At 38.6% G+C, this 21,363-nt stretch overlaps 1 protein-coding gene across 7 annotated transcripts in view; it reads left to right on the top strand.

Moving 5' to 3' along the window:
* The window catches only part of LOC110980182 (multiple PDZ domain protein-like), a 77,169-nt gene that overhangs the window by 29,870 nt on the left and 25,936 nt on the right, over positions 1 to 21,363 (top strand). For 6 of the 7 annotated variants that reach the window (XM_022236592.2, XM_022236595.2, XM_022236589.2 and 3 more), the window contains 14 exons: positions 568 to 763; positions 1,161 to 1,229; positions 1,488 to 1,666; positions 2,052 to 2,066; positions 3,968 to 4,077; positions 4,677 to 4,787; positions 15,511 to 15,648; positions 16,959 to 17,025; positions 17,258 to 17,336; positions 17,559 to 17,670; positions 18,210 to 18,368; positions 19,112 to 19,198; positions 19,768 to 19,869; positions 21,240 to 21,347. In XM_022236592.2, coding sequence (XP_022092284.2) covers positions 568 to 763; positions 1,161 to 1,229; positions 1,488 to 1,666; positions 2,052 to 2,066; positions 3,968 to 4,077; positions 4,677 to 4,787; positions 15,511 to 15,648; positions 16,959 to 17,025; positions 17,258 to 17,336; positions 17,559 to 17,670; positions 18,210 to 18,368; positions 19,112 to 19,198; positions 19,768 to 19,869; positions 21,240 to 21,347 — 1,532 coding nt within the window. The remainder of the gene's footprint in view (positions 1 to 567; positions 764 to 1,160; positions 1,230 to 1,487; positions 1,667 to 2,051; positions 2,067 to 3,967; positions 4,078 to 4,676; positions 4,788 to 15,510; positions 15,649 to 16,958; positions 17,026 to 17,257; positions 17,337 to 17,558; positions 17,671 to 18,209; positions 18,369 to 19,111; positions 19,199 to 19,767; positions 19,870 to 21,239; positions 21,348 to 21,363) is intronic. The other variant, XM_022236596.2, reaches the window with a different exon arrangement.

Below are 21,363 nucleotides of genomic sequence, written 5' to 3'. Positions count from 1 at the left end.
TCCAATATGCACAGATTGGCCAAAGTGTGCATGTGTCATCAAAAACTGAACAATGCTCATTTAAATAGATTATTACTGTTTTTATATGAAGTGTCTAGTGGGGAGAAAGAGGCAAAATAGCCTGTGGTGTTTAGCAGGCACTTGTGACTTGTCCTTAAGCCACATATACCTGTATGAGCCTAGGCTAGGTGACGTATGTTGAATTCAGGTTGTATCATTTAGAAATGGTGGGGATGAAAGAATTTCATATTGGTCTTTGGTTTTGATTGTTTGGTATTGAAATGTTAAAGAATTCAGAAACTTCTCGGGAAAGTGACAGAAATGAGTTTGTTTCTACATTGAGACATTTTAGCTCACTGAAGAAAATACATAGAATGATAAATTAAAAACAAAGCAAAATATGCCAGAGAGGGTCATAATATATCAAGATATTGCTTATTTCAGTCTCTTTTCAGTAAACGGAGTTCACGTTGTAACAGGAAACTTATGTTTGCAAAGCTTGTTACATGTGCCATGTTAGGAGCCATGGCTATTAATACATCACTGGTATGCTTCAATCTGACTTAGGTCTGACTGTCATTGCCGACAAATCCAACGGTGTTGTGGTCAAAAGCATCATCCGCGGGGGTGCTGTCCATCATGATGGACGCCTGGCTGTCGGGGACTACATCACATCAGTCAATGGGAACTCTATGCGTGGTTTGAGTAATGTGGAGGCCAGAGCCATACTCAGAAGGGCCTCCTTGGCAGGAGATGAAATCAGGTATGTGCACTCCCAGTGCTTATCCAAAAAGGGTCTGTTTCAGGCTCTGACTTTGACATCAGTAACTTTGGGATGCGTTACCAAGCACAGAGCTTTGAAGAGACCAGTTTGGCCGGCATCTTTTGAGTGAAATCAGTGCGAGTCAGTGAACAAAAAAAATTCTGACTGATGAGAGCATTGCATGTATTCTCCTGTGTATTCCCAATAGGGGAGAGTTACCGTCCAAGATTTGGTTATGAAAGACACAAGTGATCTAGAGCCATTGGTACTTGCTATGTGACAGAGTGGCTTAATGTTGATGTTTTCCCATAATGTAGTGCATTCTTCCCTTGGCAAAGCATACACTTCTATTCCTACCGTAGTATAGTAAATGTGCTGTCTCTGCCCTTGTGCATAGCATGACTTACATCCCTGCTAGTGATGCAGCAGCTTTCCGTGAAGACCCCTCAGCATTTTCTTCAGTAAGGTTAGCTCTACCTTTTTTAAGTATTTGTTTGAATTACTGCTCAGAATCCTACTTTGAAATAAATTATTGCTGTTTGTTTTGATATTCTGAGAGTTGGAATAATTGAGATCCTAGAATTGACAATTTGAATCATGCTTTTGTGTAGTCGATTTTTATCCACTGTTTTTTACAGACAGTGAAATAATTTCAAAGAGCTCTTCCATTTGAGAAAAATCATGAGCAATTTGCGGTATCTTGTTGCTTTTGATAACCCCACAGCCCCACGGATGATAAGTTTGCCTTACCCCTCAAGGATCAACATTCAGATTCTGTCAAGCTTGCTGCAGTAGCGTTGTCCCCTGTCAGTGTGGCTGCAGAAGGTGACAGTGCACAGGAGGTACATACTGTCCGACTCACCAAGGAACCCAACAAGAGCCTTGGGATCAGCATTGTAGGAGGTGAGTGCCACATTGAATCCTTATTCAGTGTCAGCGTGTTGTATTTCCCAGATTTGCAAGGTGGATGGTCAGAACTGGTTCAAGAAGGTAATAATGACCAAATGTCAACTATTGAAATGATTTACGTGATCAATACTGGAACTTCTTAGGTTTTTCAATCAACCCTTGACATGATGAAAGCAGTGTAGCATTTTCCACAAGTATACTAGTCTTCCCCATGCAGGGAGCATACCACAAGCAGCGTAGTGTCTTGAATGGCTTCTTGTGAACCTCATCCAACAAGCAGGCTTTGTCTGCTGAGATACAATCTATATTCCTAACTTTTTTTTATTAGTATACCATAGTTAAAAAACGATAATTTACTCTTTTATTTCTTGCTGTTTAGTGACCAACAGATATGGTTAGTATTCTCCACATGTTCATATAAAGGAGCATTTTCAATTGGAATGTTGGAATTGGGTTGATAAAAATGATTTCCTTCCATTTTTGTGTTGCATCTTGCAATATGTTGATTTTTTATCATAGGCGACTCCTGAAACTAATATTTTTGTTTCTATTAAAAATGAAAAGTTTTACTTTGACTAATAGTTTGGATTTTATTAAATTCGGACACTAACCTGGAACATTTTTGTTTGAGAATATTTCCCCTAATTATTTGAATGAGGTTTTACGTAATCAAGCATGATTAATAAAGGAATAAATATGTGCTTGGCCGGTCTCGGCTCAGGAGAATCGGCTCAGACATTATCAATGTTTAAAATCTCCTGAGCTGATCTGACCAAGCATATTTATTCTCGTTCATAATTACCGTTTTAGTCAAGAAAGGCAAAAGTGGTCAATGTACAGTAAATTTCCAAGGATTTTGTTCAAGAAATTTACATTTCTGTTCCCGAACACCCCCGTTCATTTTAAGGGTATGTTCCTTGTGCAAGTAGTCCAGATGAATCTCCTAACATGCACTTGGCGCGCATGGTGAGTTCTGTGTGCCACAAGACTCATGACCAGTAGGAATGAATTAAACTGTCTCGTATGTAGGTGCCATGTGATTTTATGCAGCAGGCATTATCAAATCGCTGTAGACACTATCAAATGCTAATAAATGGTCACGTTGCGTGTTGTTGAATGGGGAAACTGTCTGAGGTATTCATGAATTGATCATAAATGATTTGATTGATGTTTGCTCAGTTGTCTATTAATTTTCTTGTGTCTTGATCAAGATATGGTCCATGATTATATAAGTGACGGTATCTTAATATTGACCTGTGAAGTACCGGTACAGGTGTTACTTCAAAATAAGCAGGGTCACAAAGTTACATTTGCTGTAGACACACATAAGAATGATATGGCCATTTGCACTGAGTACGTAAAGGCAGACATTGTTGGTGTTTGAATATATACATGTAACTGTTGGCAGCTGCGATGTCACATGATATGTTTTACACCATAATTCCACAATATATTAGTACATTGGAAGTGCTCATATCGTCCTGTAATTAAAGTACTCTGCTCTTTAGTATAATTTAATTTCATTCATTCATTTATACAGTGCAAATTTCATAGTTACATGTACAGTATGTTCAACTGTGCTGTACATATCTATAGATAGCAGACAACAAGAAGCAATGTCAGTTTTAGAGTTGGGAGGAAACCCCAGAGACGAAAATTCTGGGTAAAACCCACAGAATCCATATGTCATATTCATGTCTGTGGACCAAGCCGGGAATCGAACATCAAGAACGTAATAGACATCAAGCATCAACTTAGTTCTTAATTTCAGAGTATTATATCTAGCAAATAACCTGCCTCCAATTCCCATAAACTTTAACTGTAGAAAAGCTTCTTTTTGTGGTTTTGTTGGTTTTTGTATCCTTCTGAACCTTTTCGAGGCAGAGGAGGTGGGCATCCTCAAAAATGTCAGCTGAAGACAGATCTTTTTACAATTTTGGAATGCATACACACAGTGTTTAAGTATGTCCATGCTCAGGGTGCATAGACAGTTATGTAATGTGTTCTAAAAGGCATTTGGGTGTTATTGCCATTTACAATGGACTCTACGGCCTGTGCATGAGTGCTGTTCATCTTGCATGTATAGTGCAGAAAAAGTAACATTGGTTACTTGGCATTTGAAAAACTGACAAATTGCAAGACAGGCATGTCAGAAGTTTGTGAAGTTGGTATCTCAACAGTAATGGGACAGTGTGTTGCAGTGACATTTTGCTGGGGGTGCAAACTCAACTTCCCTGCAATCAGCAGTGAGGAACTGGCTGATCACGTGACCATATGAATATTGTTTGGACACAGGACGTGCTGGTGACGGTCAACCAGTAGAAGGTATTTACATCAAGCATGTACTGGACGATAGCCCTGCAGGCCGAACAGGGGCATTGAAGACTGGAGATCGCATCTTGGAGGTCAGCCTTTTAAATTTCATCCAACAGTTTGTATTGTTTTGGGTCTTACGTTCAGTCTGCAGGGTTGGGTGGAGTGAACCAGACATGATAGGAGTCAAAGGGAGTAATTACATCATTGGATCTTGTGCTTACCAACCAAGCCCTGGCAACTTGGTACCAGTCATTTTTACCTGATACCATGAGAATTGAAATCCATGTTTCTCTCTTTTTGCTTTTTATTTTAATCAGAGCACACGTAGGACACAAATAACAACGAAGAAAAGGTTAAGGTCATGACAAAGAATCCAAAGGTCATCAGAACATTAACATCTACGGTGAATACAAAACGTTGCCAAAATGTCACAGCTAATCAAAAAAACTGGGATAGACCTCAACTTACTAATGGCACAACAGTGTCTCTGTATGGCATTGCCTCTCATACAGATGAAATTCTTCATTATTGAGCTGGATTTTTGCTGATGATTCTGTTGCTACCTCTGGTAATAAATCTTCTAATAAATAGGACATCCAGAAAGCAGGGGGTTGAACAGATGATAGGTTTGTAAGCCTCAGTTCTGGCTTACGGATACATGTGTGCATTCATATGGTTGTTCCTACAGGTGAATGGATGTGATCTGCGGGATGCCAGTCACGACTATGCTGTTGCCATCATTCGCAATGCTGCCAGCCCTGTGTGTTTTATGGTTCAGAGCTTATCACCCGGAGATCATGTAAGTCCTCGTATCACCAGTCCAGTCCGGCCAGCTTTTGCTTACAGTAGTCGAGTCAAGCAGATTAGCGGGCTTTTCCAAAACTCACAGAGTTAGTGTGGAAACTGGCCTTATTAACATGGACCAGCCACTGTGGCTGTATTAAGCACAGACTGAAAATGACTATCTTTCTGCAAGTTGCAATGTAAGGCTACTGTTTTTCTCTAGCACATTCAACCAATTTGTCAGCATGTCATCGACTGTCTCACTGTCACTGTCAGGAAGCTTTCCTTGCAGTGGATTACTAACAGCAGAGAAGAGTTGTAGGTCTGTAGCCATTTTCACATAAGTAAGCTGCATCCAAATCTGTTGTCAAGAGCTAGGTCTAGGTCTTCACTCAGTTGGAAATAATGTGGAGACCCGCAGACAACAGACGTAGCCGTAGCTCTTGAAACCCATTTCGGATGTGGCCATACATGGTGTGCAGTGCATTTTTTTTAAAATGGATGTTTTGCTCTTTTTAAGTGCCTGAGATGTGCACGGGTAACTTGAGCCAGATTTAAAAAGATTAATTTTTCTCCGTATACTGGCAGCATTGTTCAATCACTGTTATGAAAAACCTCTCAGCATTCATCCATTTGGTTGGCACACATGTACATGTATGTAGTACAATTTGGAAGTGATTACGAACTGAGAAAAGCTTATGCTGCATTCAAAACAAATTTGTGCCTAATAACAAAACATTTTTGGGTGATTGTCAAATAGTCATTTCCAGTCAGAAACAGCTTGATCTAAACATTCATTGGTTGTGGGTTTGTCATTAATCATGCATTTTCATGCTGCTAAGATTTCAAAAGTAATGCTCTATTTAAACTCTGGAATCTTTTGAGTGAAAGTTAATGATATTAATTAAAGGCACAAGCATAAGAGTTCAGATAGTATTCGGTTAGATATTTGGCAGGAATGCTGTTGGCCGTTTAGCTGCACTCTTATGAGAGTCTTCAGCTTCACCTGAAATTTATAGTCACAAATCTGAAGATTCTGTCTCAAGATTTTTGTCTGCTGTACTACAGAAATGTAAAACTTCAATAAAAAGCCAAAGATTTGGGTTGAAATTTAAAAGTCTTGAAGTGGGTCGGCAGATGCTGATGAAAATAAAGCCAATGAAAATCAAGCTAACACCCGAGACAAAACCTTTAGGATACACCAGAGAATCCTTTCCTGTCCTGTGTGGTTCCTGTACAGTATTTCATGGTGGACAGAGCCTCTTCATCCTTGGCTCCAGTCCACTTCTAACAGTGTTCTTTTGGTCATCAGGCTCAATGAGTGATCTTGAATGTGATACATGCCTGTTTCAATATGACATTGAATATTGTTGAATTTGGAGAAAGAGTAAACCAAACAAAGCTAAAAGAAGAAATGAAGTGAATCGAAGCAGGACAGAAAATTTCTCTTATTTAACCTCTCTTGGAATGGAATTTTTCTCAAATAGTCCTTTTAACAACAAAATAGGGAGAAGCAGCGTGAATAACACTACTGGCTAATATTTCTGAATACCAAGTCACACAACTATACATGGACAAACTTGTATGATACATGTACGTGTGTATGGATTGTGAGTGGCCTATATTCTTGAGTGGTTTTTGTATGAGCATGTTAGGCTGGGCATCAGGGGGCCCCTGACTTGGGAGTGCCTTAGTGTGCTTGAGGCACATTTTATATTATTAAAGTGTAAACATTGGGGTGATTTTGTAGTTTGCATGATGCATGTAAGAAATTGGATTTACATGTATGTTTTCAGACAGAAAAAAATATTTATTATAGTCTTTAGCAGGGTTTGATAAGCGTTTGTTCCCCTAGCAGCAGGTCTGTTAAATTTGTACTGATGCACGCGTGTAAGTCTTTGTTTCTTTTGCTACTCTTAGTGCCTTTTATGCTAATGCTGTTCATCACAGTGGACTTTATTGGAAGACTAGAATTCAACAGTGTGTTTATATTCATTTTAGGATTATTCAACCGTACAGCTGTAGACCTTCACATGGTTGGCAGAAGTACAGTTTTCCGTTTACCGGTATTACGTACGTCGGTGTGTTCCTAGACCCTTCACTAAGGGTGCAAACAAAGCCAGTGTGGACAAATATTGTTGCCATACATGGGTACTTGCATATATAGGTGTCCTCTAATTTCTTTGATTAAAGAAGAAATGAAATCCTGAGTGCATTTGTAATGGGAGACGTCTAGACTCTGGTGGCAGAAAACATACCGGTCCTTTTTTTGAAGGTATTGTGTGTGCTCAGAATTATGCACACATGATCAGAACAATGCGTACATGATCAGAACTGGTAAAAAGGACCAGTATGTTTGTCGCCACCAAGTGTCCCAAAGTTTATCATTGCCTATGCTTCGCAGGCACCACATTTATACTGAAGTACATATAGTGAAACATGTATGCACCCAGTTGACAGTTTAATAGTGTGTGTAGAACACAACATTGTACGTGTAAATAATGCAGTAGTATTTTTCTAGAGAATTGTTAAACATGGCTGGTACATCTTTCTGTACAGTCAGCACAAAGTGTGTGAGTGTATGATCACTGTCTCATTAATGTTACCTCCTGGATTCACTTTCCTGATATACTTCTAAAGTTTTCATTGTGTTTTCATTTAACCACTGATTGAAACGCAGAATTCATGTACTGTACATGTGTTATTTGCTGCATCATATTTCCAATGGAATTTTGTAATTTTTCACACAATCTTATGCATATATGAAATGATGTGAACAATGTAAAGTGGACTGCTTACTTGGAATATGGAAATATTCTCACTGCGAGAAATTGCAAGGTCTCCAGCACGGGTAGCATGTCATCATCTGCTCTTGCAGCTGAAGAAGTTGGACATCTTGTCACTAGTCTGTTTTGCCCATCTTGCCTACTGTACAAATATGACACAGTGCTAAGCTGTATATTGTGGGATTGAAAGGATTTGTCAGCTTATGGGTAGTGGAAATCAGAGATTTGACACCACCTTTCCAGATGACTGAGGACATACACTCTGTGGGACCAATAATTGTTTTAATGGGATGTGGAGGAATATACAACAATTTACATTCCACTTTTAGAAGAGGGGGATTGATCATTAGAGTCACTCCATGTAGTTAAAAGAGCCAACAATCCTGGAATTGGAATCCATTTGAAAAAAAGAACCATTTTACTGCTGTAGGTGCCACTTACCAGGCAATCAGCAAAAGTGACACACAAACCAAGTAGTGCTAGTGTTTCTGGATGATAGAATTGGACACTAGATGCCTAATCATTTGCATGTCCATGGTCTGTTTCATTGTGCACCTGTTACTGCATGATGGCAGTCACATCAGTAATTGGTTTACCTGGATAAATGGCCAGAGTTGAGAGTTTTCCCTTTCAGACTGGAGACCCAGGACAGACTACATACATGTATGTCCTCAAAGCTAGTCCTACCTTCCCTATAGTTGCATTGACTTACCCGAAGCTGTCAGGTAATTGCAAAAGACTTTGCCTTACAGTGGACTTTTGACAACTAAAATGAGTTGACTAGCCTCAGACATTATAAAGACAATGATACGGTGGCTGTTCTTGAACTGTACGATGTCATTGTACCAGTACACTGTAATTGAAGCTAGACTATTACCCTCTTCCCTTCCTTCGTTTGTCCTAGTCACAGGCAGTACACGTATCTAGACCAACATTTTTGTCAGTATTGGAATGGAGTTACTTTGTAGGGTTGTGAAATATCGTTACTTGTAGGTTTCTGTGCAGGGTCTGGAGCAAGCAGGCATGGTAAAAGAATAGTCATTCATATACGTGTAGACATATGGTATTTTCTAAGATGGATACCCACCACATATAACTGATTACTAGTTGTCCCTGTAACTATCATTTCATTCCAACTGGGGCATCTTAATTGGTATTGCTTAACACCTCTTGCTACATGTAGCTACATGTATTTTCCCCACATCATATGTGTTGAAGCTCTGGTAAATATGTTTATTTTTTCAAATTTTCTTTTGCTTAATACATGGACCTGCATGTTAATCAAACAGTATCCATTGCACATTGACACATTGATCAAATCCATCTGCTGACCTGTTCTTTCATTTTTTTTTAGTTTTTGAGCTGCTCCACGTGTTTAACTTGTTTAAATTTAGTGTATTCCTCACAAATAAAATAATTTATTTGCTTTGAAGTGATAAAAACCAAGAGTTGCATTGTCTTTGACTCCAAGCATAATTTCAAATAGAATGCATTCATCAGCGCAATCATCATTGAAAAATAGTTTAAGACATTTGAAAGTTGGTTGTTCCATTTATTGTATTAACTTTTTTCAGGTGAGATCAAGTTTCCCATTCCACTGAAGTAAAGAATAATTGTTTCTTGGAATTTCCCTCTTGTAAACTCCAGCTGTATCTCTTCTTTGTTGTTGCAGCCATACACCATTGACAGCATGAGCCATTGATCTCACATGTGTGCCTTGTGCATGAACACTGCAGCCAATTAGTTCATGGACATGTGGACTTTGTTGGGGCTGTGTTTGCCACTGCATGCTGCATGTACATGATATTTTTTTGTTGTTCCACTCATCTGCCTAGTTGATCCACCAGTTTTGATCAAGACAAGATGACCTCGCTCAATTTGCGCATTTTCACCGTTTTTTTAATTTGCATGCCTCATTTATGACTGGTTTGGTTAATGTACAGGAACAGGTGTAAAGGGTGCCGGTAGCAAAAAGAAATTATTATAAAATATCAGTAAAGCAACGTGGGGATACCAGCATAAGAAATATTCATCCAGTGTTCATGTGCTTACTGGTACATCAGTTTGTAAACCCCATTTTATCTGCTAAATAACTGCAGACCCATTTGTTTCACATATAATAACTTCTTATCAACTCTTTACAATGTACTCTGTAGTATATAGTATGATATACTTAGTAATATAGTCTGTTTCCTTACTCCACATTTTACTAAATGTCCAACAGGTCAAATTGAGTCTTTCCTATGCATATTTTCTGAATACTTCATCAACCTCTAGCAGTCAGTTGGAAGGCCTCAAATACCATTCAGTCATTACTTCGCACATCAGCGTATTACCTACATGACCTGGCATTTGTGGATCATCAACCTTGCACTTTCAGTCATCTTTCAGGAAATCATGTCATAATCAGTTGTATGATTGTCCACTATTTTGTTTTTTAAATCTTACCTCAGTTTAACCAGGGAACATGTGGTTTGTATGTTGTGCTAAAATTTCAACAAGGGCCGACATTACTTTGCCAAGTAATGTGCACTGAATTGACAATGTCTGTCTTTTTCAACTACATATAATGCCAGTGGATTCAGTTTTGTCTCATTACCTCAATTTTCAACTCGCTTTCGTACACAAACAGTGTCTTTAAACAAAGCAAAGTCACTGTGATAACTCTACCTCTGTTTTTCCTGTTTTATATAACAACTGCCATGCATTACCGTTAAGGTTCCAGGTTGTGTGCATGGGCACTGATACAATCTGGTTTGTTAGTGACTTCCAGACTTGCACATTTTCAACTGATTACGAGTGCCCATTGTCTAATGCGCAACTGAGCACTCTTTCATTTCCATTTGCTGTATTGCCACACCATGTACACTGTAAGTGCCAGTGGTTTAAAGGGGCTGTGATGTGAATTTTACTTAGCAACATGTTTTGTTTCTACTCCTACTTGTTCAACTTACTATTCCTCTTAAATGTCAGAAAACTATCTGGCATCTCTTTTTGGTTAAGCTCAATGAAAAGTAGTCTTTTTAAACATTTGAAATTTTCCATGCTCTTTCTGACAACTGAGGGTGCCATTGCTGTGATGTCATAAAAGGAAGACACTTTTCATGTTGAGAGTTTTCTGTTCAAATTTTATAACCCAAAATTTGCTCATTGAAATTGTGAGAAATTTTTCTTACTCGCCCATCTTGTAGAACTGAATCAACAACAGTCATCCAAGAATATCAAATTCCTACAAATGGGTCATTCTATAAATTAGGGGTCCAATTTTTTGTGTCCCTACCACATCTGACATGATTTTGTAAGTTAAGAACACATTCTCTAATTTCAAAGAGTACTGATTTCATGCAAATTACCTGCCAGACAAATGGAAATAGTTTGAAATCAATTTCAGTGATATTTCCATGTCAAATTAGACAGGTCAGGTGTAACAGGGACTCAAAAATGCCACACATTTTGACCCCAAATTTATAGAATGACCCAAATTGTAGTGCAGTGTGGCTGTGATACTGAGGTTTCTGCCTTGGGTGGCACCATAATCTTGTTCATATACTTGCACCGGTATGTACAAATTTTCTGAGCATGAAAATAAAAAGGAACCGAAATGCCCTTAAAATGATACGACAAACAAAAAAATCAGGTTAAATGGAACATAAAGTTGCATTTACGAGAACTGCATTAATAAGTTACACAGACCCTGTCAGTTACAGTGACATCACAGTATCAAAGTGAGTGAGGAAACGTAATGTCCTTGTCAGATCTTGTTCTAATCATGTTTACAGCTTAGGCAAATGCTTCTTTTACACTAAGCAGACAATCAGGGCTCCCTGGTCTGTTGTCATCTGATTGGGGCCACAATTGTCTTAGCACAGTATTCATGTCTGGAAAAAGTTGTGTAATCCAGATTCAATTGATTCGTATTTTTATTGTTTGTGACTAGTTCCGAGCTGTTTTACTTCAACCATGGTTGTTTCACATTTCCAAATACCACATGCAACTTTCATTTCCATGTACTAGTGCACCTGTACATAAAAATGACAAATTGGAGGTTTTCTTTTCCACCTATACATACTCATTAGCCACAGGAAATTGTTTGTAAACTCATTCAAATAAGAAATGTATAGGATTATGTATTCTACATTGAATATATATATGTCAATATTATCCACTTCATTCATTGTATTACAGTTTTTCACCACAAATCATCAAATGTATCATTTATGTTGTATTACATTGTAGGCATATTATAGGGTTATATATTTAAAATGTTTTCAAGTTGATGTTTTCTTGATGTAAATGCAGTTAAAAGTATTCAGCAGAAAATCTTGGTTCTTCAAATTTTATCCCTTTTAATGAGGAACACTGTACAAATATTCCGTCATTGGTACAGAGTGTCTTCCAAAATCAAATACAGTTGAAGGAGGTACTTGTTTGCTTTGTATTTGAATACTTACTGTAATCAGTAATATATGTTACAGAGTATTAATCTATAGAAACCTGGTTGATAAGCAAGTCCCTGTTTATACATTAACAAATTTTGCACTTCCATTTACTTATGTCTTATTACATTTTATTTCACTGTTTTTCTTGTGTCAGTATTTCAGAGCATGTGTATTTAGCACAGAGTATTCAATTTTATTGTGGTCATAGGGTTCGGAGTCACTTGAATCTAGCTGTGAATGTTGTTGCCATTCACCTGCAAATTGCATGAAATGCTGGAGGATTATCCTAGTTTTTAGCTGGAACCTCCAAGTATAATCAGCGTGAAATGTTGTTTTGTGGATGGTGTTTACTTTTGCAACAGTCTTATGAGGGATTGCATTGAATAAATCTATTTATCAGATTTTTTTGTTTAATCCTACTTGTGTAGTTATACTTCATTTCATTTTCTTAATTAAACAACAAATCTCAAGTGTAACACAAAATAATTGTACAATTTTAAGCTCTGAACTTGCAGCATCCCACTTGGTTGCCATAACTAATGTCATGCAAAAAAATCCACATCTTCATATCAGCTTGCCACATCTTACAACTGAGATCGTGGAGTGTTCATTTGAAAAAAAAAAAAGGTGTTTCAGACAGTGAACGAAATCATTGACGAAAGGCCTAACTTTGTTATACACATTTTTTTGAGTTGGAATGTTGTAATTGATCAGTGGGATGTTGGCATTTTGAGAAAGGGTACTGGGCGGGGCAGCAAAGCACACAGTACATCAGTGACAAATCTGAGCATCGGTAAGTGAATACAAGATGTTGAAGTTTAAGACAGTCATTTTCATAAAATCTCTTCAATCAGTGAAATGCCTTTAAAATGTTGCATTGTAAATACACATAGATACCAGTATTCCAGGATATTTGCTGAATACTTTTATGTGTAATTGTTGAGTTACAAACTACATGTGTGTAGTATACACACTTACATGTACATGTATATCCTAATGCCTCCATAAGAAAACCTATGTATGTGTTTAAACATTATTTTCAGCATCCTATACACGTATGCAAGTCTACAATATACACTGCAATTCCTATCATATTAAGCAAATATTGTTCATTTCACTTCACTTCATTATCCGTGTTCTCATTTTCCCTTTGCCTTAAAATCCCCGAAATGAGCCACCTCTTTCAGTGTACAAGATTTTGTTGGTCACCTCAGTGCAACACGTGAGATCTAGTTTAAGGACCCAGAGGTCAGTTAGCAGAGGTGAAGGGAGAGTACCATCGGACATGCCTTCATCAGTCTGCTATGCCTGGTTTAGCCAAGATCACCATCATCTTTGTAGTGTTCTTCTCTCACAGTGCTCTTAGCTTCTGGTAGGATGTCACCATTTTTTTCAGCTTGTTTTCCTGCATGTTGGAGCAGTTACAATGGTGCTATCCTGATCGCTTTTTGTTCCTTTCAGTTGCCTGTGCTATGTAATGCAAGTAGCTGCTTTTGTTATGCACTGATACCATTCACTATCTTCTGTAGCTTCTTGTTGAGTCAAGCATTGTATGGTCTGGTTTCTGGTGGTCTCCAGCCTTGTTTTATGTGGCTGTGGTATTCTGGCACCTGTTCTACTGCAACAATACATTTTTGCATGATTTGTTAATTACTAGTTACTATTTTTAATGGCTGTCTGTCCTACCCTGTGCCATTTACCACTGAATGTTAACTAATACACATTGAGTTCCTTATAATACTGTATATTGTTTTGTGAACTTCTGTTGTTACCCTTCCTGCACAACCTGTTGGGGCAGTCTATTAGGCTTTTGACTTGCATGATAGGAAATGCCTTGTGTGCATTAACTGTGTGCATATTTGATTCCCCTGTGGTGTTTGGATTTCATTTTTTGGGGGGCAGGCAACCATTGTCTTCTAGTTTGTGTGTAACATATCCCTAATTTGAGCTGTTTACAATTAAGAATTATAAAGCTAGTGTGATTTATTTATTGATTTTTTAAAACTAATTGTCCGTCAGAAGTACTGCATTTTTCTCAGATGTTTTGTTTAGATTTGATTTATAAACAATTTGTTTTATAAACATGACAAAAGCTGACCATTTTTGTTGCCATTTAAGAATGTAAAGGAATGTGAAGGCATGTATGCATCCATGGAAAGTTAATTAATTTAGGTTTTGTTGTAGAGAGCAGCTCTACGTATATGTGCATTTTGTCTAAATTCATTCACTCAGTTACGAAATGCTACATACCTGTATACATTTCTCCAGCAGTAATTGTTGTGTGTTGTGAATGGAAGCCCTGTTATCAAGATTCTTGTCATCTCAGCTTTAATACCAAAACCCACCAGAATGAGATGTGGAAAACAAATCGTTGTCTACCATTTAGTCAAGATAGGCAGCTCTGTGCAAATAGTGTTCACAATACTTGATACTTCGACAATATACATGTACAATGTAGGTGAAAAATGCAACTGCACTATCGAATTGAATTGATAATTTTTACTTACTTTACACTTTATGCCAAAACTGCAAGTTACAGGGGTGTGAGAATTCAGCTTTTAGCTGATTTCAGCTTTTTTTTTGTTTAGATGTTGACTTAGAATTTCAGCTTTTTTTACACCTGGTCAGTACAAACGTATGGGAGTTTTTTTTACATTTCAGCTTTTTGCTAGCTGTTTTCAGCTTGAAGTTTAGGTGGCCACTCACACCCCTGAAGTTAACAACTGTAACAAAAGGTGTAAAAAAAATCACAGTGTAAGTGAAAGTGACTCTGCCCCGTGAGTATGGCAGTGTGGACCATTACCACTACTTGGGCACGCATGTTAATTACCTGTACGTTACTTACCTGTACGGGTTATCCCTCCGTCAGTAGACTTGCCACTGTCCTTTGAGTTGCAGGTCTGGAATCACTGGATGCACTGTTTCTTTCAATATGTACTATGATGAGTCTAATTGCTGAAGTGTAAATGCTCCTACACTTAAAAAGTTTATCATGAAGACGTGTATATACATGTATGTAGTGTTGACTGCTGCATGTGGCATCTCTTCTCTTCAGGAAAGACATCAACCCCATTTTTTTAACTATTCCAGCTAATATGCAATGCCCTCTTATCTGCACCCGTCACTGACTAATTGTTTCCATTGTGGCATAATACAGACTGTTTCTTCTGCAGCACACCATAATGAAACACCACAGGTGGTGATAATAACTGTTTAAGAAGCATGTATGGTACATCATTTTTGTAGATTTTATAGTTAGTGATTGGTTTTAGGGGAAGAAAGTTTTTCATGTTCGACTGAGAAAAGTTTAAGATTTTGAAGTTTTTGTGTAACATTCTTTCTGATGTGAAGGCCCTTTCCAAAAAAATGAAAAAACTGAATACAAACATTTTACAATCTTCAGATGGACAGATTATTTGTTCTTGATTTTTTGGGCCTTTTTTTTTGTCAGATTGTACCAGCTCAATAGCGATTTATTTGGTCTGCCATTGTGTTTTGCTCATTCTTATAACAGATGCCAAGTGGAAAAGAGTCTGTTATCCCACCTGCAGAAGAGGAGGTGGTTGCCATGGTAACAGAGGAGACCAAGACAGCCCCTACATCATTAGAGGAGGCATCTTCCACACAGATGGTACCTCTGTCACCTATCAAGGTAAAAAGGACGAGCACATTAAATGTAAGGTCTCAATATTTACTGTTTATCTGATCATTCAGCTGATGGTTTAACCCCTTCACGCCGGGACGCGTTAAAAGGCGCCGTAAAAATTGCGATCCTCAGCCCGCTTTTTAGCTATTATTCTTGGCCCATGCTCGAGCGAACACGGTGAAAGAAGGCAGGCCATGGCTCTTGTGTATATGGTAATTGGTCTTTGTGCGTAGTCCAGAAATGAAAAGACCGAATTTGCATCATAATCACCATCTTCACAATAGTCCCCACTTTGAAAAGAGGCAACGGGAATGTGGAAGCTTGAGTAGAGCCGCATGCCATCAGACAATCAGCCTTTTCACCGTGTAACTTTAAGCGTGCAGAGCACGCTGGGCCACAAACCGAGAATTTGCGGTTTGGCAGGTGGCCTTAGCGGCCAAGCAAGGCTGGAATTCTTGGAGTCGGCTTTCGGAAAGAAATTTTCGTCGCGAAGGAGTTAAGAGCTCCAGCGGCTACACTGACTGTTCAGGGTATTCATCATCTATTACGGGGAAAGTGTTGGTCACTGGACTTTACAGTGTGGCACCTCATCCAGCTTTTTACTGGAAGAGACCACTTTACTACCACATCAAACTCTTGCATCATTTAGATTCTCAGAAATGTTAGATATGAAACTGCTTCAAACCATTTGCTGGCTATAGCAACCCTAAGTAACAAATTGAAAATGTTGTAGGGTTTGATGTTTCAACCCTAGTAGAATCTTTCTCAAAAGCAGAAAACCAAGATCATGTTTCTTCATTAATATGTAATACCACACAAAAATGGGAGTCAAGTTTGCATTGCGTTTCTTTCCTTGCCTTCTACCTCTGGGGGCCTGGGTTCGAATCTGGCTCGGTCCACATGTGGAGTGGATGTTACTTGAGTCTGAGGGTTCCCCAAAACATTTACATGTATTCAGGGTTTTCCTCCCACCTCTAAAAGTGAATATTTTGTCATTGTCTTCTTCACTCGTTATCATCCTGTAATTGATGCTAAATGCACTGTTGGATGGTCAGAAATAAATCAATAAATAAGTAAACATTTATGAAGCCCTGTAAATAAATTCAGTAGTAGTTTACAAAGAAAAATCTCAATTCATGCGTATCCAAAATGTACAAACTGCTAAATCTTGGTAGGAAAAGGATACTGTGTGATGTATATGCAGTGTTGACCATTTCCTACAGAGTGTTTTGTATACTGGTCTCTCCATGGTAGCCTCTTGTTAATCTATTTGGATGTATCATAAGTCTCTCGTTATGCTTGCTTTGCTGTTGCAGCATAAGTTATCTTTGAGTGGATCTGAGAATGAGGAAGATCAAATCAAAGATGGCAGCTCCAATGAAGGTACATGTACATTTTCTTATAATTGAGGTTGTTGGATATATCAAAACAAGCAATGGTTGCACATTTCACAGGGAGTGCTTCCTGCTCTTATGTTCATGTGCGAGACACTGATTAATGTAAGGAATAGCCTGTTTGACTCTGAATAAATGCTGTGTCCACAAGTGCCAAGTATCATAGGTTAGTTGTTGCTGTGTTAACCATGTCTGGTGCCTTGGTTTCTTGCTATTTCCAGTGGACAGTGCTTTTGCTGGAATTGGAGGTGAGATCCTAGTCATTCAGCTAGCAAAGTCATCACGAGGCCTAGGGATCAGGTTGGTACCCAAACAGTGGTGGTACAGATAAGATTGTATAGAAAGAGTGCCGTAAATCTTACATCTTTACGAAAATGGTTATGTGGTTCACTGAAACCTGTAAGAGATGCCCCCTAATCAAAATAATTTCTTGTTCATTGTGATTTTTGTTTTGCTTTGCTTTGGGTTATTTTAACTTAAATTATGGACTCTGATGAAATGTGTATTTGAATTTGATTGTAGTTTGGCTGGTAACCGAGACCGTTCCAAGAGAAGTGTGTTTGTAGTGGGTGTGGATCCTGATGGTGCTGCAGCACAAGACAAACGGTTGCAAATTGCTGACGAGATTCTGAGTGTAAGTTAGAGGATGCAGTCTGTGCTACTTCATTTGAATGAATATGGTCTTGAGTTCAAAGGACAGAGTAGTGAAATTGCAGGGGACAAGTCATACAGGGTGGTGTTTGCAGGGAACATAGAGGAAAACAAAATACATTGCAAGCTGAAGGGGCCAGGTTGTAGACCACATTTATCTTAGAATTTATGGACATTTTTGAAAACAAAAACTGTAAAATTATTGAACTGGCTGTTGTTTTCTTGGAGATATTCTGGAACCTATGTACATTGTTTTGTGTGGTGTTAGTTGAAAATCCTATGGCATCATTGCACTTGTAACAGAGGTCCAGGTTAAAGGGACAGTGATATGAATTTCATGATACCGAGATACTTTTTTGGAAACATTGAAAAACTGCATAAAAATAATCGGTTTCCATTTTGGTCAAGATTTTTTTCCTGCTGTTTTCACTGCTTACTGGTACACGTTCTGACAACTGTCTGTGCTGTGATGTGGGAAAGGAAATTCTATCCTTAACTTCAATTGGAATCCTTCCATGACAGATCAATGGTGTGTCAGTCTATGGTAAATCTCATCAAAAAGCTTCAGCCATCATTAAAGATATCCCTAAGGATGGAGACGTGCAACTGATTGTCAGACGCCATCCCCAAGCCATAGATCAGTTGGCTGTTACACCTCTCACACCTACGCCTGCTGATAAGGTAAATAGCAGCATGATCCAAAGGCAACTTTTCAGATGGCTGTTACATCTGTTGCACCCACGTACCCATGTCAATCACATGAATAATAGCAAGGTTCCTTGGTAGTATGTATGCTGCCTGTTATGCTATTTACACAAAAGTTTAAGAGGCAAAAGATCACCTGGCAGTAACATCTGTTATGCCTACCAAAGACAAATTAGTTGCTGATGTAAAACTGCCCTTCAAGTATTTTGTCCATTCGTATCCTCAGCACTCAACTGCAGCATTTACAAGTTGTATGCAGTTTTATTTGACATGTTGTCAGCTGACTGTTGAACATGTCACATTTTGTTTATGTAAGTACTGCAGTACTTACAAAAATGTTGCTGTTATTTACAATGCGTGTTTTTGTATTCATAATCAAATTCATACTTCCTACTGAAGATACTTAAAAGATGTTTAAATGCTCTCAGTTTTGGGGTTTAAGACCTAATCCATTCAGTTATATAACAGGTTTTGCCCATACCCAACGTATATATTAAAAAACACTGTATGCTCAGTGCTTGTCCGAGAGCTTGCGAAAAAAGACACAAGCTTACTCGGGTGGGACTCAAACCCACGACCTCCTGCTTACTATGTGGGGTAAGGGCAAAACCCGTTATATAAATTAACATCTCCCCAACGCAAAAAATACATCTTGAAAACTAATCCATTCAGTTATTTTGACCATCTAAGTAATCTTTTGATTTTATTTCAATGTGCAGCAAAGACATTTCCAGTTGCCAGACCTTACACAATCCGGACATGATTTCTCTTCCTATCCAAATGTGCACAGCATTATAATCAACAAGGTAAGGCTTTTAAGGTAGAGAGAAACAGAGACATTTGACATGTTGCTGCTTTTCTGTTAGCCTTGGTGGAGGCATTCTACAACAACCGCCTGTATGATAACCAACCACACTGTCACATGATCCATTGTTAGCGAGCCCATCTGCAGCAGCCTGGCATGTACATATACAGTGGATCAAGCAACAGTGTGGTCGGTTATAAGAATGGCCAATGATGAATGCCTTGACCAAGGGTACATTGCTTTGAGTGAAACATAGAAGTCTGGACTGAAAATTCTGTCCCAAAACCAGAAGTTGGTTCAAAAAGGAGTATCTGACAGTGTACAAAACATTTCCTGGGGAAAAGAAAATGCTTCATAGATCGCTGATGGAGGCTACATATACATGTGTGTACATGTAGCTTTCATGAACTAGGGGAAAACATTCAATATCAGTACATTTGACCCATAGAATCTGTAATGGTTATTTCTATGTATGTGAAAGCTGTTTCTATGCATGTGAAAGCTATTTCTATGTAAAATTTAGCCTCGTTGGACTTACTACTGGCTGTACTTTCTTGATATTGTGTGCAGGGGGTGAAAGGGCTTGGCTTTGCTGTCTTTGAAAAGCCAGACTCCCTTGGAAAGTGTGGGATATTTGTGAGAGACATCACTCGGGGAGGAGCAGCCCATGAGGTGAGTACAGTGTGGCCATCTTGCCATTCATTTCATGTGTGACAACTTCTTTTTACAGAGCAACTGCATGCAACCACCATGTTCCTGATACCCAAAATATATTTTGTGCACAAGTTACCAGGGAAAATCAACCAGTGATCAACAAATGATGGTTGCTCAAACTTGTTCATAGGTGACAAGAGAGAGGTGCTGGCAATGCTGAAATGCTTTGAGTGATTTTATACCAGACACTCTTGTAAAGATGTCCTAGACTTGTGAAACTAGCGGTGTTTCCACTGTGCTCCTCATCAGATGTATTATCGCTTGAGGGGACAGTGCTCCTCGTCAGATGTATTATCGCTTGAGGGGACAGTGCTCCTCATCAGATGTATTATCGCTTGAGGGGACAGTGCTCCTCATCAGATGTGTTATCGCTTGAGGGGACAGTTTCTTTTGTTAGGAAAGTCAAGACAAAGAGATGTGGACAAAAATTCATCCTTGGTCACCACAACATCCATGTTTCAACAACATCCATGTTTCAACATGCATGCGTAAGTTCCCACAACTATGGTTCCAGTAAGGTCACACAAACACGCATGCACTCGCAGTGGCTTGGCCTAAGGGAGATCACTGCTTTGTAATAAGGGAAGCTGTTGCTTTACAGAGATGTCTACACAGTGACCTTAATCACGGAGGAAGTAGACTGTCAACTGTCTGGCACAGTCCTGAAGCCAGGAGGATGGAAGACTGTCAGGCAAACACGCGTAGTACCATACATGAAGATTTCCCACCAAAGTCAGATTGCCTTACTGGTCTAAAGTGACACCTATTTATGCAGCTGTGTCTTTATCGTCCACTGTCATCATTACATTTGAAGACTGTGCTGTCATCTGCTTGACCAGCAGCAGTATTTGAATCCAAGTAAATGGGCAAATTTCTGTTATTTTGATGATAAATCTCCGTAAAAAAATCGAGTCATGTGGCATTGAAGTTTGAGTAGAAATCAACACAACCTGATTTGATTCATGTGCAGTAATTAGTAACTTAGAACTATTGGGGAATCTTTGGCAAGGTTTTAGATAAAAAGATTAAAAAGTCAAACTTCAGCATGCCACAGTTTAGCAGTTGGAATGGATGTCAGTTGCAAAAAAAAAGGTCAAGCGAGTTTATCGGTGCTTCAGCAGCTGCTATGGCGAGTCAGTATGTCAATGTCTGTTTTAACATATGCACTTCAGTCAGTTTTGTCATGGTTTCATTTGAGAGTAACCACTTGTTTTAAAGCAAGTGTTCACTGACCCTTCATGCATTTTGAGAAATTCTTACTGAGTTGCATGAGATAACTGTTTAATGTTTGATCAAACTCAACAGTCATTAATTCCACTTCATTTCAGGAAGGAAGTCTACGCAGCGGTGATCAGATCTTATCTGTAGATAGTAACAACCTTGTGGATACCAAGAAAAATGAGGCTATAGTTGTACTCAAAGGCACTAAAGGACAGGTAGGTTGACATTATG

This window comes from Acanthaster planci, linkage group LG12 (assembly GCF_054643075.1).
Source record: "Acanthaster planci isolate LZ-2023a linkage group LG12, COTS_SCS, whole genome shotgun sequence".
In the NCBI taxonomy this organism is placed as follows: domain Eukaryota; kingdom Metazoa; phylum Echinodermata; class Asteroidea; order Valvatida; family Acanthasteridae; genus Acanthaster; species Acanthaster planci.
The sequence above is the reverse complement of the archived record's forward strand: the minus strand, read 5'-3'. Positions and strand labels throughout refer to the sequence as shown.